At 36.6% G+C, this 12,500-nt stretch overlaps 1 protein-coding gene across 7 annotated transcripts in view; it reads right to left on the bottom strand.

Moving 5' to 3' along the window:
* Positions 1-12,500, bottom strand: part of LOC136849853 (inward rectifier potassium channel 2-like) — a 97,620-nt gene that overhangs the window by 19,391 nt on the left and 65,729 nt on the right. Inside the window, exon 1 of one of the 7 annotated variants that reach the window (XM_067123335.1) lies at positions 4,821-5,445. The exons of the other annotated variants lie outside the window; for them this stretch is intronic. Coding sequence (XP_066979436.1) covers positions 4,821-4,878 — 58 coding nt within the window. The 5' untranslated portion in view covers positions 4,879-5,445. Of the gene's footprint in view, positions 1-4,820; positions 5,446-12,500 lie in introns of those variants that run through there. 7 annotated transcript variants of the gene reach the window in all.

Below are 12,500 nucleotides of genomic sequence, written 5' to 3' on the forward strand. Positions count from 1 at the left end.
AGTTCAGAGGCTCGCTCTCTCTCTCTCTCTCTCTCTCTCCCTCTCTCTCTCTCTCTCTCTCTCTCTGTGAGTTCAGAGGCTCTCTCTCTCTCTCTCTCTCTCTCTCTCTCTCTCTCTCTCTCTCTCTCTCTCTCTCTCTCTCTCTCTCTCTCTCTCCAAGCGGGGCAAAAGGAAGACGCGCTTGTTCTCGATTCCCCTTTTAACGACTTTGTGTGACCCCACTTAATGTTTTCATTTGCTGTTTATGCTTCTTTATTCACACTCCTTATTGTCCCATACGCTTTTACAAGTACGTCCAGTGTAAATCCGGAATAACATTGTTCAAGACGTCAGCATAACATCTGTATTTAAATAATTTTTTTTTTTTTTTTGGTAGCACGGCAGTGACAAAAGTGTCGCTCTAGAATTTACGTTCTCCCATCACGGCTCTATTGTGCAGCCAATTTTGAAGTTACACTTTCGAAAAGAAGGAAGTTATTTCAAGAGAAAAGTAGAGGAAATGATAAAATTGATAAATGGAGTCTGAAATAAAAAAAAAAAAAAATAAAAGACACTCCGAGAAAGGCAAAATTTCAGACAGAAATCTTAACCTCAGCTTTTGATATAAAAAAAAACTAGTTTAAAAAGAAAGATGACTAATCAAACAGGCATCTTGTATAAAAAAAAAAATCCTGAAGGAAAGCAATAATTCAGTGAGAAACTTAACCAGCAACTCCAGAAGGACTCCAGGACTATCAATCATCGAGACACCACCAACACGTGCAGAATTCAGCTGCCAAGGACAAGGTCTTCGTATTAAAAATAGACGCCCTCGGGCCTAAAAGTTATCAGGTTCTACCAAATGAAGCTTTTATGTCGCCAGCGGTGTCTTGGCGTTTGTGGAAACGCATAAAACGACACATACACACACACACACGCGCGCACACACACACACACACACACACAAGCGCACACACACACAGAGGAAGACATACGCAGGCGCGCACACACACACACACACGCACCCACACACAAGAAGGCGGATAAGCAATGTCATCTTGCTTTCTACCCTACTAATGTAACTTCGAAAAAAAGCATATGATATATATATATATATATATATATATATATATATATAATATATATACAGTATTTACTGTATATATTTACATATATATACATAGATACATTATTATATATATATATTTTATATATATATATATATATATATATATATATATATATTTATATATCAATTATATATATATATATATATATATATATATATATATATATATATATATATAAAATATATGAAGAACATACAATTGACACAAGGGAAGAACACGGGGGAAAAAGATCCCCTTACGGTAATACACACGAAAAGAGAAGAACCCAAGAACAAAGAAAAATAAAGAAACAATATACGTAAACACTATTTTGATCCCAGAGAGGAAGACAAGAAAGTAAAGATAAAAAAAATTGTAATAATAATAAACGTATAAACACTCACAGAACCTTAACAATCGCAATTCAACCTTCGAGGTATATGTCAAGGTCAGGGGCAAAGTCGTCAAAAAACAGCTACGCCCCAGATCTTCATCTGGGGCTAATTTCGGCTTATTGGAAACAAGATCATCTTGAACTTTGCGTTTGGGTTTTAAGTTTAAAAACAAGGTCAGAGGCAAAGACCTTATTCAGACCATCAAAAAAGAGCTACGCCCTAGATCAGTGGTTCTTATTGACATTCTTCAGTGCCCGTACCCCTTGATAGTTCAGAAAATATTCTCGTGCCCCCATCCAATATCAATACAATGCAAACGTATGAAAAGGATTGGCTATCATGTCTCGTACCCACAGGTTTAAGGTTTCGTACCCACAGGTACCCTAGGTTAAGAACCACTGCCCTCAGATGAAGACAGTCTAATTTGGGCTTCATTGAAACAAGATCATCTTGAACTTTGCTTTTAGTTTTCTTTTTAAGTTTAAAAAAAGTTCCAAGGGGAAAAATTAAAAGTTCAAATTTATATATTCGTGGCCTATATCTCTTTATTATCTTTTTGATTTCTATTTGACTTTCAAGATTTTTTTTATTTATAACTTAAAAAATGTTTTATTATTCAATAGAGTCTCTTAGCAGTACACACACACACATGTATATATATACTGTATATATATATATATATATATATATATATATATATATATATATATATATATATATATATATATATATATATATATATATATATATATGTATATATATATGTGTGTTTAAATAAATTCTGAAAATATTATTTGCTAAAATTTTTCACTCTTTAAGAATATTTTAATTCTTAATGACTCAAAAATTTCTCTCTTTACTCAAACTTTAATAATAATAATAATAATAATAATAATAATAATAATAATAATAATAATAATAATAATAATAATAATGCAAAGTATGAGCAATTATCACCCAAACACAAGATACCAGACTGAACACTTCAGCCTAAAACACGTGATGGTTTGACTTGCTTTTATGAAAATTCAGGCAATTGAGCTAAACAATTGGGCACTTTTAGCCATTCAGAGACAGCAAGCTAAATAGGTCCAGAAAGTCAAGAAGTATCTGTTTAAGAGGCTGGACAGCAAGACTTGAAGAAAGGAAGAGGGAACGGAGGTAAAGTAAAAGGCTAAAAAGAGGCTGTAGCTAGGGGCCGAAGGGACGCTGCACATACCCTCTAGTGGTGATTACAGTTCACCACGTGAGGTGCACTGACTGCACTACCCTCCCCTGCGGAGAACACGTGATGATGGGCTCCAACGTGCCAAGACGAAATATGGCTTAGAGATCTAATCTCTCCTAAACACTTGAGCTAAACAGACGATCATCCAATTGGCAACAGTGTCACTAGCCACCTGTCATTTAGGTGTCCATATTCAACTCTTAATTACTCTCTGATTAGATTCATACGCTGTCTTTACAAGTGTTTTGGTTAATGGGGCCAGATATTCGTTTTTCAGTGGGTCAGTTATGTTGGAAAATGTCTGGTACAAATTCGTTTAATCCATTCATGATTCCAAGTGTTTTTCCCACTTCAGAATCAATTCTGTGCGAAGACGGAAATTTGTCACTTTTTGGAAAAATCATAAGCGGTAAGTCAGCCAACCTTTTTTTTTTATTTTCTTTCATAGATTGATTTAATATAACATACTGGCGTCACAGATTTTTGACTGAAGGAATAACTGATGAAAAACAAAAACGAGACGAAACGGAATGCCATGGTTTGAATGAAATCACATTTATAGAAAGAAGATGCATTAAGAAAACATACCACAGCATTCTGAACCCGGCCCCCCAACAACGTCCCCACATCCCCTCCCCCACCCCCACACAAAAATACAAAGAAATGAACATTCAGAAACTGATGTATGCTGGCATATGAAACCATTTTGGGGAAAGCCATAACTACAGGCCTTAAGACTATTATTGAATTCAGAGCTCCTGACAAGTGTGCTATATATACAATATACCTCTATTGTTTCATGAACACTATGAAACAAGTAAATAATGCGCCGAAGTTTCTTCGGCGTAATCGACTTTTCTGTACAGCGTATAATTAAGGCCACCAAAAACAGACCTGTCTTTCGCTGGTCTCGGTATAATGCTGTAGGAGCCGCGGCCCTTGAAACTTTAACCACGGCCCGGTGGTGGCCTATCCTATATAGTTTCCAGAAGCACGAGTTTGGCTAACTTTAACCTTCAATCAAATAAAAACTACTGAGGCTAGAGGGCTGCAATTTGGTATGTTTGGTGACTGGAGGGTGGATGATCAACACACCAATTTGCAGCCCTCTAGCCTCAGTAGTTTTTAAGATCTGAGGGCGGAGAGAAAAAGTGCGGACAGGGGAAAATGCGGACGGACAGACATAGCCGGCACAATAGTTTTCTTTTACAGAAAACCAAAAATAAAAAAAATAAAAAAATAAATCAACAATTATGATTTTAAGAGACTGGCCACATCATCCGATCTAACAAAAGCGATACAACTCCAGCTCACTGATAATTTGAGCATAATCATCGATTATCTCGGCGATGAGCTAATTTCTGACCTGGAAGTCTTTTTCGTGTGTCATTATCTTTAGACTGACTTTAGACCACCGCCCCCCCCCCGCCACCATTTTATTTAAGAGAAAGTGTTGGTGGATTGAAGCCAAGTGCCTGTTTGCAAGTTTCTGAAGTGAATTTAGAATTATTATTAGAAACTTTCAAGTCATGTTATCGTCATCCTGATATTTCAACAAACTTCTTATACTGTATATGTATGTATATGTATATAAATATATATATAAATATATATATATATATATATATATACATATATATACAGTGTGTATATATATAAATATATATATATATATATATATATATATATATATATATATATATATATATATATATATATATATATATATATATATATGTGTGTGTGTGTGTGTGTGTGTTTGTGGTCGAATGAACATACTTAAAGTTCAGTCTTCAGGACAGTACGTCACGTCCCTTGGGTAACCAATGGCCGTTAAGATCCTCATTCGTATTGCCGTTATTTTTGTGAGGGCAGAGCCAGTCCTACTCAGAGCCGATCCCAAGCCCTGATGAATAAGGTGGTCTTGAGTCAGGAAGGGTATCCTTCCGTAAAACATCTTTCAAAACCAATTATGAAATGAACCGTTTCAAGAGATTAACAGCCGGGGAGGCTCATTCAAAACAGCGACCCCGACCAGGGATTATACCGAGAAGAATTTACACTTTTTTATCCTGACACAAACAAACGGAACTGGCACAAGATTCTCACCTTGTCTGGGGTCTCCGCCGTGGTAGGTGAAATTCCTTCGCGCTGGTTCTTCGAACATTTTTGTGTTTATTTATTTATTTGCTTATTAATTTATTTACCTCTTTATTTGTCAGGCATGAAAGTGGATCTTTCTTTCGCTTAATTCTTTATCTCAAGGTGAAACATTTACTTTTTTTTCTTCACTTTTATCAACAAATTCTTGACGGTGGATATTACGTATCCGGTATCCCCTATCTCGAAAGTCTTTTTATAACTTTTCCTCTTTCTTCCCTGTCTTAAATCTTTCTTACATTAAAACTGGTAAGAAAACAGACCTGTCAATCACATCAACCCATAATCCTGTGTTGTCCTTCTTTATCAATGCACCGAAAATATTTAAACGAAAGTGTAAAAAAATCTAAAGTACGCCGCCTTGCAAATAACTCACTCAACGCCACAAATCTCAAATGACGATCTCTTGGGAATATTATTTCTTAAAACACACACGCACATAAAGTTACGTTAAGTTAACGGTGGATTTTCGTTATACGTATGGCTGCTCTGAAGTACCCCGCTAACGGAAACGCTGTGACTCAGGCAAGATGGCCACCGTTGCACACTGAGTCTGTCTGGCAAACAAAGGCACGGCAAGATATAACCCGGTAGAATCATATCTCAGTAAATGTTTGAAAAAAAAAAAAATAAAGAGTGAGGACTGATAGCCACAGCTCAATATGGTTGATATTTCAACACAACCCGTATGGACTTTGGAACCTAAGCGGCTGCTATCGGGGAAGCTGATGATAAAAAACATTCCCATTCTGTCCAGAGGAAAACCGATCATAATTGAATCCTCTATACTTCTTATCATTAGCCACAAGGATTCAGTCAGTCCTTATCGTAACTGAGGCTGATATTCTTAAGTGTCCTTTGGGATAATGAACCTTCAGGCTAAAGGTTTAATGTGTCTTGTAGTTCTCAATAAGTGGCAATAAACAGTCAAAAATCCTGGCTAGTATTCACAACAAAGAGGTGCCCAATTCTGCTTAATCTAATCTTATCTTACAAGGCGGAGGAACTGAATTGGTATATGATTTTACAGGTGGCACTAAGGGAGAGAAAAATCAGAAAGAATAAGATGAAATGGGAGTTTGATAGCTGTAGTAAATATCTCTAATTATTGGGTAAATACTCTGCCCCGTATATACCCAGAAGCACTGTTGACATTTGCAGCAAGCCTTAGAATAAGATGAAGTGTGAGTTTGACAGCTGTAGTAAATATCTCTAATTATTGGGTAAAGCCTCTGCCCCGTATATACAGAAAACACTGTTGACATTTACATGTAAGCTTTACTGTTGCAAACAAACAGGTTATAATAAATTACTTGAAACTCTATGAAAAAAGTAAATATTTCTGATTTTGTATTTTTGTTGCTTTAGGGTCTAATGAAGTAAACATTACCTAGTGGGCAAAATGTCTATATACCTTTAGTTTTCTGAAAAGAAAAATATTGTGCCGGATTTGCCTCTCCGTCCGCACTTTTTTTCTGTCCGCACTTTTTTCTGTCCGCCCTCAGATCTTTAAAACTACTAGAGGGCTGGAAATTGGTATGTTGATCATCCACCCTCCAGTCATTAAACATACCGAATTGCAGCCCTCTAGCCTCAGTGATTTTTATTTTATTTAAGGTTATTAAAGTTAGCCATAATCGTGCTTCTGGCAGAGATATAAGGTAGGCCACCACCGGGCCGTGGTTAAAGTTTCATGGGCAGCGGCTCATACAGCATTATACCGAGACCAACGAAAGACAGACCTATTTTCGGTGGCCTTGATTATACGCTGTAGCGGCTGTAAAGAAAACTCGATGGCGCCGAAGATGTATTAACTATTAACGTGGAATTCGAACCAGAGAAACCAAGGTATCAAAGTTATTAACCGACTCCCACGCAGGTTTTTCTGAGAGCAAGGGAGAGGTGGAACTAAAATCTATTTACCTTTGGTTTGGTTGTACTTATCAACAATTCTACGATTTTAAATGTGCTTTTGAATAATTGATCTCTTCTTTCTGTATTTAATAACTGACCTCTTCTTCCTCCTTTCTGTATTTCTTATTATCTTCTGTAACTTCTTTCAGATGAACGCCATATTCTTTGGAAGCTTGAATTTAAATTCAATGACCCCTATAAACTTGTTCCATAAGAATAGGGTTTTATCTTCTGAATAATAATAATAATAACAACAACAATAATAATAATAATAATAATAATAATAATAATAATAATAATAATAATAATAATAATAATAATAATAATAATAATAATAATGTTTTAAATACTTTGTAAATACCTTCGGACGCAATCACTTGCGGATCGGGGGGCGGGTGATCTGGGCACGTGGCCCCCCCCCCATGAAAAATAATGACAAAATGATAATATTGAAGATTTAGATAATAATAAGATAAATGAGAAATACAAAAATAGGAAAAAATAAACAACCATATTATAAATATATATATATATATATATATATATATATATATATATATATATATATATATATATATATATATATATATATATATGTATGTGTGTGTGTGTGTGTGTGTGTGTGTGTGTATGTGTGTATGCATTGATAATATGAAAGTGGTGCCGCTCCCCCACCCCATGAAATTTTTCTGGATCCGCTAATGAACGCAATGTACGTCTGCATATCACTGAAAAAACTTAAAAAAAAAAAAAAATAAACCCGTTACAAAAATCTCAGAGATAAAAGAATTGGTCCCAGTTAGCATATTTCATCACTTTAACCGGAGGCCGGTCTCTGCGCTAAAACGTTTTCGTCGAGTTACGGGAATTCTTGGCCCCATCGCAGGAAGTCGAAATCAACAAAGAAGGGAAACGAACGAATGCGCGCCAAAAATGACCTTGAAAATGACAGGAAGGTGACATTTGACAGAAATCTTCTTATTACGCAAACACTATCACAGAGAGGTGCTGTATCACAAGACGGTAAAAATAGCAATATCTCGTTTGTAGGTTTTTTAAGAATTTAGATATCACGAAACTTTGGACCAGAATTTCCGACAGAATTGAGAAAAATTCTGCGAGGCGGTGCGGGAAGTATATCACCTGCCCGAACGAACCCTCTGACCTACTTTGCTGGTAACCTTGACTTCCACTTGTGTACGAAAAGTTTCAGTCTGTGACGAGAAAACTTTTTTTTGTTTATTTTAACGTGGCTACTGAATTGTACAATAAATAAAAAATAAATAAAGAGAAAAAATAAAGTACAAAGGGTGAAAGGAAATAAATGAAAATATATAAATAAGCGCAGTCCTGCAACAAACGACTGTTGCCATATACTGCGTCCTTAAATAATCGCCGTTATAATATTCGTCCATAAATTTGTAAAAAGGTTTAAATTTTCGATTTAGTTTATTTATCTGCTTGTTAACAAGATCACGAAAGGGTTTTTATTTATTTTATTTATTTATTTTGTTTCGGTCTGACACATTTTTGACCAAAGGTTTTTGTCTCGTGACTGGCAACGAGGGTTTAGAGAGTTTGGGAGAGACAGGAAAGTAATCTGGAGAGAAGGGACTTTCTTTGGCGAGTGGATGCATTGCCTTGGCGGAGTTTTGGTGTCTGAACCTTTTTTTATTATTATTTTAATAAGTAATGAATGAGGAGAAGCACGTGATCAAGGCTAAAAGTCTCTCGAAATTAAACGTTATTAAGAATTACAGGATCTAATGACGATAATACCTTTACTGTTATGACGTTATGTAATGCTTTTAGCACTTAAGAAGTCACTTATCTTGATTACGATAGACGAGAGAGAGAAGAGAGAGAGAGAGAGAGAGAGAGAGAAGAGAGAAATTGTTAGTTTGATCATTAAATTTCCATACAGCGATCAGCAACAACAAATGAAAATAAATACATACAAAACCACCTGTTCACCTGTAATTAACCTGTAACAGGTGGAAATCCTTCCAATATGAAAGGTATGATACAATTAAGGGACACAATCGCAAATGGACCCAAGCAAAGGACCCAAAAGGACTCCTAGGATAGGAGTGGACCTCTATCAGTCATCGACAAAGGTGTGCTCCTGCAAATAATCTTATGAAAATTAGTAAAAGATAATTTTATGAAAATCAGTAAAAAGTAATAATTTTATGAAAATCAGTAAACTGACTTTGTAATAATTAACCTTATTAACTTCACAGGTAAAATTTAGGGAGTGGGGAGGATAGCTATTCAAAGAAGTGATTAGCATAAATTTCGTTTCACCAATTACCTTTCCTTAAAGAAAAAGGTATATTTTTTTATATATCTGAATGAAGAGATTTCCTTTGCAGATGCGCTGTCACACTGATGTAAGGCTTATTTGTATATTTCTCTAAACATTCCTCCATTTAGTTAAGGGACAATCGTCATTTTGTGCCGATTTCCTCTTTCCCGTTCGGGTAGTCCGTTCTTGAAAGCTTATCAATAATAATAATAATAAGCCAATAATAATAATAATAATAATAATGTGTAATAATAATAATAATAATAATAATAATAATAATAATAATATGAGAGGAAATAGAAGCCTCTCTTAAACAGGTCTTATTGAAAAAGGATGGCTGTAGTATGCATAATACAACCATCCTTTTCAATAATAATAATAATAATAATATATAATATAATAATAATAATAATATGTAATAATAATAATAATAATAATGATAAATAAGCACCTCCTTCACACATGGTTATTCTAATCAATAGAAGCTTAAAACGAATGAACGAATGAATATGTGTTGAACAATAACAAAAACAATATTAGCAACAAAAAAAAAACAACAATAAACATACGATTAACGACTAAGAGGCCTTGACAAAATTCGCCCTGGCCTCCCAGCAGGAAACGTCAATCGGGGTCAGATCAGTAATCCCTCAAGTTCAGATTTGCCCCTCGGGGAAGCGCTCATTCAGGCGCTTCCTTCTCGTGGGCCCACAAGCGGCACTCGCCGGTATTCTCGAGTGTTCTGAGGAAATCTCTGTGATTTCTGCGTACGTCAGGTACGAGAGGATTCTGAGGAAATCTCTAAAACCAATATGTAAGTGAGGAGCCAGAGTATTCTTAGGAAATCTCTGTAATCTCTGTGTAACTGAGGAGCCACAGGATTCTGAGGAAATCTCTGTGATCTCTGTGTGAGTCAGGAGCCAGAGTTTTCTGACGAAATGTCTGTAATCTCTGTTAAGTCAGAGGCGAGAGTATTCTGAAGAAGTCTATCTGTAAGTGAGAACTAAGAGTATTCTGAGGATAACTCTGTGCAAGTGAGGAAGGAGAGTAGACTGAGGAAGCCTACATAATCTCTACGTAAGTGAGGAACAAGAGTACTCTGAGGATATGGGAATGGATTCGTAGATTGGCAACGATTAATGGTGAAAATTTGAGGCCAAAACAAAAGCGATTTGAATAATACTTCCGGAAAGAGTCAAACAAAAAGTTTTAAATTCACATACAATATACATATACATATATATATATACATATGTGTACATCTGTATACATTTTTGTATAGAAAATTTTCATTCTATCTCTTTCTCTTACACTCACGCACATGTATATATATATATATATATATATATATATATATATATATATATATATATATATATATATATATAAAAGCAGGATATCGCCTAAAATTTGTTATACCTGTGACCAAAGTCACAGCACACACGTCATAGCGTGCACATGCATCTTCTTCTTCTTCTTCTTCTTCTTCTTCTTCTTCTTCTTCTTCTTCTTCTTCTTCTTCGTATAAATCTGACAAGCGGTAAAGGACCCTCCCTGATTCTACAGCATAATCCGCCGCCAGTCAGTGCATACAGAGGCGATGGGAAGTCGTCGCTTACCAGTACGACTGCATTACAGTCACCGGGGCGAACCGATCCGAACTGGTTTCAAATTTCGGACGCGAATAAGAAGATATCAATGGCTCTACTGACGTGGCTGTCCAGCTCCGCAAAGAATGGCGATGCAGTGATTAGATTCTGCAAAGTGTTGTGATCTAGTGATCCCGTTCTACAAAGGCAATGTTCAAATGTATTTGCTTTCCCCAAGTGTCTACTCGAAGTGGTCAGTCTCTTGAAGACTGAGTGTTTATCGTTCATTTTAGAACAAATGAAAGGAGAGGCGGGAAAAAAATACTGTACACAGCCGCTGTTAATAAAATGGAATCTAGAATTTATGCCAAAGGCCAGGCGCTGGGACCTATAAGGTCGTTCAGAGCTGAAATGGAAATTGACAGTAAAAAGGTTTGAAAGGTGTAACAGGATGAAAACTTTTGCAGTCGCACTATGGCTCAATTGTTAGGAGAGGGTTAAGGAAATAAGGTGGAAGAAAGAGAATATGAAAGGAGGTACAGTAAAAGGAACGAAAGGGGTTCTAGCAGCTAGGGGCCGAAGGCACGCTGCAAAGAACCTTAAGAAATGCCTACATTACACTGCACGAGGCCCTTACGGGCAGCCGCTGTTAATGCTGAGAGAATTTAGTCAAGCGTAATATGAGAGGTGGAAATTGACAAGCTGAAAAGAGACCTTTTGTTTTTGTTGACATCCAAAGTGCTCTTCTGAAAATTATTTTGTTTTGTGCAGCCTAGATTGGCCTGGAGGTTCTCTCTCTCTCTCTCTCCTCTCTCTCTCTCTCTCTCTCTCTCTCTCTCTCTCTCTCTCTCTCTCTCTCGTTGTTGAATTAACTTTGACGAGAGAGAGAGAGAGAAGAGAGAGAAGAGAGAGAGAGAGAGAGAAAACATTTATTTGTTTTGGGCAGCTTACATTGGCCTGCAAATGTTTCTCTCTCTCTCTCTCTCTCTCTCTCTCTCTCTCTCTCTCTCTCTCTCTCTCTCTCTCTCTCTCGTCGTTAAAATAATTTTGACGTGAGAGAGAGAGAATTCCAGCAAGCCGTCTATTGTACTCTCTCTCTCTCTCTCTCACGTCAAAATTAATTTAACGAAGAGAGAGAGAGAGAGAGAGAGAGAGAGAGAGTTCTTGCAAACCGTTTATTATACTCTCTCTCTCTCTCTCAACAGGCGGAACGCTCTCATCCTCACTTTCTGGCCCCAACTGGATTAAGCAGGTCTATCTACGGCAGGTGGTTTTCAACAAAACTCTCCGACAATTTTCCTTCGTTAATTCTCAACGATTCTCATCCGTTATCGGCACTGGCACGGCTCAAGGCCTAAGGGATTATGCCGGCGCCCTACTCTTCACAAGAACAAGTATTAAGCCAATTAGGATAATAAGCGACGTTTGGGCATCTCCTGAACTTCGTCCCTGAATTTGTTTGTGTTTGTGTGTGTGTGTGTGTGTGTGTGTGTGTGTGTGTGTGTGTGTGTGAAGGTTTGGACTATGGCTACAGGGCTTTTACAAAAATGTGTATGCGTTCACAGAAAATGAGTATCCTTCAACCAATGCTACTGGGCTTTCACAAAAAAGTGTATGCTTCAACTAATGCTACTGGGCTTTCACAGAAAATGTGTATGCTTTAACTAATGCTACTGGGCTTTCACACAAAAATGTGTATGCTTTAACTAATGCTGCTGGGCTTTCACAGAAAAAGGCGTAAGCTTTACCTGAGGGTATCGGATTTCCACAAAAAGGTGTATTCTCTGACCAAGGGTATCGGGCTTTCATGAAAAGGTG

The sequence above is a fragment of the Macrobrachium rosenbergii genome, chromosome 21 (assembly GCF_040412425.1).
Source record: "Macrobrachium rosenbergii isolate ZJJX-2024 chromosome 21, ASM4041242v1, whole genome shotgun sequence".
NCBI classification, from domain to species: domain Eukaryota; kingdom Metazoa; phylum Arthropoda; class Malacostraca; order Decapoda; family Palaemonidae; genus Macrobrachium; species Macrobrachium rosenbergii.